The 3,813-nt window shown below is 34.0% G+C and overlaps 1 protein-coding gene across 1 annotated transcript; it reads right to left on the bottom strand.

Moving 5' to 3' along the window:
- Positions 1 to 686: 686 nt before the first annotated feature.
- Positions 687 to 1,449, bottom strand: LOC108088119. Its single transcript, XM_017185773.1, has 2 exons — positions 1,354 to 1,449; positions 687 to 1,279 (listed from the first exon to the last, which is right to left on the bottom strand). Exons 1-2 carry the CDS (start codon positions 1,366 to 1,368, stop codon positions 1,013 to 1,015), a joined length of 282 nt encoding a protein of 93 aa, XP_017041262.1. The 5' UTR covers positions 1,369 to 1,449; the 3' UTR covers positions 687 to 1,012.
- Between the last annotated feature and the right edge of the window lie 2,364 nt (positions 1,450 to 3,813).

Raw genomic sequence — 3,813 nt, 5'->3', positions numbered from 1 at the left:
TGAAACTGGGGATGCACTTATTACCCTATGCAGAATCCTCCAAATATGTATAATAACCAAAAGTGTGAATAAGGTCAAGTTTGTGAGCCAAATTATAAAAAATCACTACTTAAAGTATTCCTCACAATACCAAAGCTCCACACTGAAAGGTTTTATTCAAGCCCTATTTAAATGTTTTTTTGGCAGCTGTATGACTTACTCGTTCGATTTTCTTACTGAAACGTAAAACAAGAAGGGAAGGTAGCTTCGGCAAGCTGAAACTTATATAACCTTGCAGTTATCAAATATGTCGAACATTATACATAGAAGCTAAACAACATCGATTTTTCTATGAAGTTTCTTTATTTTCGACGATTGTTCACATGAGAGCTTTATGATATAGTTCTCCGATTTTTCTGAAATTTTATTCGAAATTCAAGAGTCATTAGAAAACTCTATATTATGTCTTGTCTAGTTAAAAACAACGATGGCATAATTTTCTTTCCGTTAATTCTATATAGATTTTTATACCCTTGCAGAGCAAAATAAAAACAACGGAGTTTTCAATATATTTCTATTAATTCTATATAGATTTTTGGATCTATATGATATAGTTTTCCGATTTTTATGAAATTTTTTTCTCGATCTGAGGTATAAATCGATTTAGGTGGCTCTGTTGCTTTTTGAAAACCATCTATTTTGAATAATTTTTAAGTTTAAATCATTTGTTTATTTAACGTTAGTAAATAGTTTGCAATGCTCCGTTTTTTAATACGTGTTCATGTATTAACGGATCTACAACTGTAAAAGATAACATTACATCTTTCGAATTTGGAAATCCATTTAAGAGTCTGGTGTCTAAAAATGAGTGCTAAGCGGGAGTCTTGCGAAATATTAAGCTGGTTAATTTAAAACATTCAGTCATGATTCATGGTAAATATTGGAAAACATAGTGTGCTTTATAAAGTTGCTTCAGATTTGTGTTCGGTTTGCTTCCATCTATATTGTAATTTTCAGATATTTTTGGTAGGGTCTATTTCTTCTTTTTGTCCTTCTTGTCGTCTTTTTTTGGACCACTACCCGGTGGACAGGAAGACAGGTAGCCTCCACTCATCATACGGTCAAAAGCATCAAGAGGATCATATTTGGAATAGAAGTTTCTGTACTTCCTTTTCCGTGGATTGTTCTTGAAGACATATAGAATCAGTGGGGCTATCAAGGCTAGAGTACAAGCCACTTTTACGTTGCCAATCGTTTGCTTCAAGTGCAGATTATGCATCGGAAACTTGATTTCAGGGGGCTGTAGGTTTCCAATAAAATAAGTAAATACGTTTATTAAGCATAGGTTTATAAGCAAAGAAACGCTTTTCTTACCTTTTGTGCCGGCATCTTTTAGATTTTTTTGTTCCTAACTTGAAAAGAAGTAAAATTGGAATGTGCTCAAATACAATTCCTTACAGACTATGAAAAATAGGCCTACTAGTTCTCCATTAGGCTAAGTGTGTAAAAAATATAAATCCTATGAGTACTCTAGTTAAAATGATGTTTATAATAAGTATTATTATTGCGCCTTAGGTATTATTATTATGTGTACATATAAAAAAAATTATTAACGAATTTTCTGCTGAAAATGCTTATTTTTAGGGTCGAATGAGCAACACGAAAGATTTTCCCCCAGGCAACTCTATAAATTCTTTGTCTTATTGTCTTAAAATTTGCATTTGGCAATTAAATTAGTACCCAACTGCTTGGAAAAACTCACCCTGGGAGTTGATTTTTTTCCTGACACTGACCATTAAACTTTGGCCAGATTGCAAGATTTTAAATTCATTTACATAGGCGACCAAGAGCATTGAACCGTTTCTACAAAGAGACAATTTCAATATGCTTTGCCCCAAAGGCTCCACGCCTTAACAGAAGTGCTTATTTATTGAAAAAATATTTTGCTATGCCCCGCCTTTAGGTGTGGAGTGTCCATATATCTTTTACATTTTTGTTTACCCTATTTCGTGCCGATAAAATTAAAGAGCTTTAAGCCAAACAGCTTGAAAGATTTTTGAGTAGATTTGTGCACTACTTGTGCCTTAAAGACAGCAGAACTAAAGTGAAGCAACCAAACTTTTCAATTTCAGAATCGCCTCTAAACTTTGTTAGTTAGTTAGTTATTTGGGCAATAACTATAATGCTTTTTTTGTGCAGGTTCATTTGTTGATAAAGTTAAACTCTATTTAGTAAGAAGTCTGTATTGCGAATTTCTAACTTGCGAACCTTCAATTTCTCATTTCCAAAAGTAACCATTTTTCATTAGCCTTGGCGTGCAGAATTTATCTTCTTTTGCCATTAGTTTATTAAGTTGTTCCATTAATAGTCTTAGTACCTCTTGATTAATATATATAAAGGAATTGCATGTTCAGAACAACCCACAGCTCAGTGAACTTTGTCGTCCATCCCAAGAATTCTGAGAAGAAGGCCACTGAACCTCAATATCATCAGCTTTTGACGTGGGCATGTCATTATTATCTATTACTTATGGCCCAAGTGGGTGAAAGGCCACGCCCCTGGTCTTGGTCCGTCGTCCTTCGCCTTCCCTGCTTGCTTCCCTGTGCTAATTGTAAGTTATTGACACGAAACGTGCCCTGGCCAATAATGGCGACGATAGGGTTTCCCTCAACACCACCTGTAACCAAAGGGACGCCGTCCGTTCGCAGTAATTATAACTTCCGCGGGCTATTGAGCATGAGTGTCATCTCCTGCGCTCTTGACAAAACATCAAAATAATTGAATTATAAATAATGTGCTCGATGTAAATATTGAACACCGTCCTGAGCAACGGAAGCGTAACGCCATCTGCCCACACTGACATTGGCATTTTTGACATCAACTTTAACAAGTAACAAAAACGTTTATATTGCATGCTTACCAAAGGTTTACCTTCTTTAATACTTTAAAACATTTTTGTAAAAAATAAATTGGTTTAAAAGCTAAATAGTTTATATGTTAATTATTTTTTGGTCTAGCGGAAGTTAAAGTGTGCCTAGCCAAACCACTTGCTTAATCTGAATAGTCTAACCCTAACAGCTCGAGTTCCTCTTGTTTATACGGATACATATGGGTAGATCAACTTCTCTAATGATTGAGATCAAAAAATATATCTTTCTTTCTGTTTCAAACTTTTAACCAATGTAGAAGGGTATCCTAATAATAGTAGGGTATACTAATTAAAAAAGTATTGGATATAGGTGTGAGTCCGAGAAAGTTATCAGTGTCAGAAATATCTGAGAAATATTAGCTAACCTTAGCACATATGCGTTTTCTTTTCATTCCAAATACGTGTCATTTGGGTTATCGCGTTTGAAAAATAAAATTTTAATAAATACTTGGAATTAAGATATGTATTTTAAATTGGGGGGATTCATTTTTCAAATAGATAGCCTTAAGAGGCTCTACAGTGCTCACTGCCAAATTTTTAAATGATGTATAAAAAACATAAACAAATTTAGAAAAATCTTTATCGGCTTTAGTTAAGAGGAGCCAAGCCTTTTTTGAAATCAATGGTTTGTGTTTTGGGGAGATGTGCTTTCTTTTTCCCCGAAGTTCCTATTCGTTTTAAATTACCCAAAAGTATTTTCTTTAAGCAACACACAAAAAACCTTGATATTTTTTATTTGTGATTAAAGCACCTACAATTGGAAGAAATTCTGTTACCTAACATTTTTGGACTAGTTAACAAATCTGAAATTTTTCAGTCGGAAATTACTCTTACAGTCAGGATTACTCTTTATCTGACTGTTAGTAAAAGCAAGCAGAATTAAAAAAGGCAGGAGGATATAACCC

The sequence above is a fragment of the Drosophila ficusphila genome, unplaced genomic scaffold, assembly GCF_018152265.1.
Source record: "Drosophila ficusphila isolate 14025-0441.05 unplaced genomic scaffold, ASM1815226v1 contig_636, whole genome shotgun sequence".
NCBI lineage: Eukaryota > Metazoa > Arthropoda > Insecta > Diptera > Drosophilidae > Drosophila > Drosophila ficusphila.
Note: the sequence above shows the minus strand (reverse complement) of the source record. Positions and strands in the feature narration are given on the sequence as shown.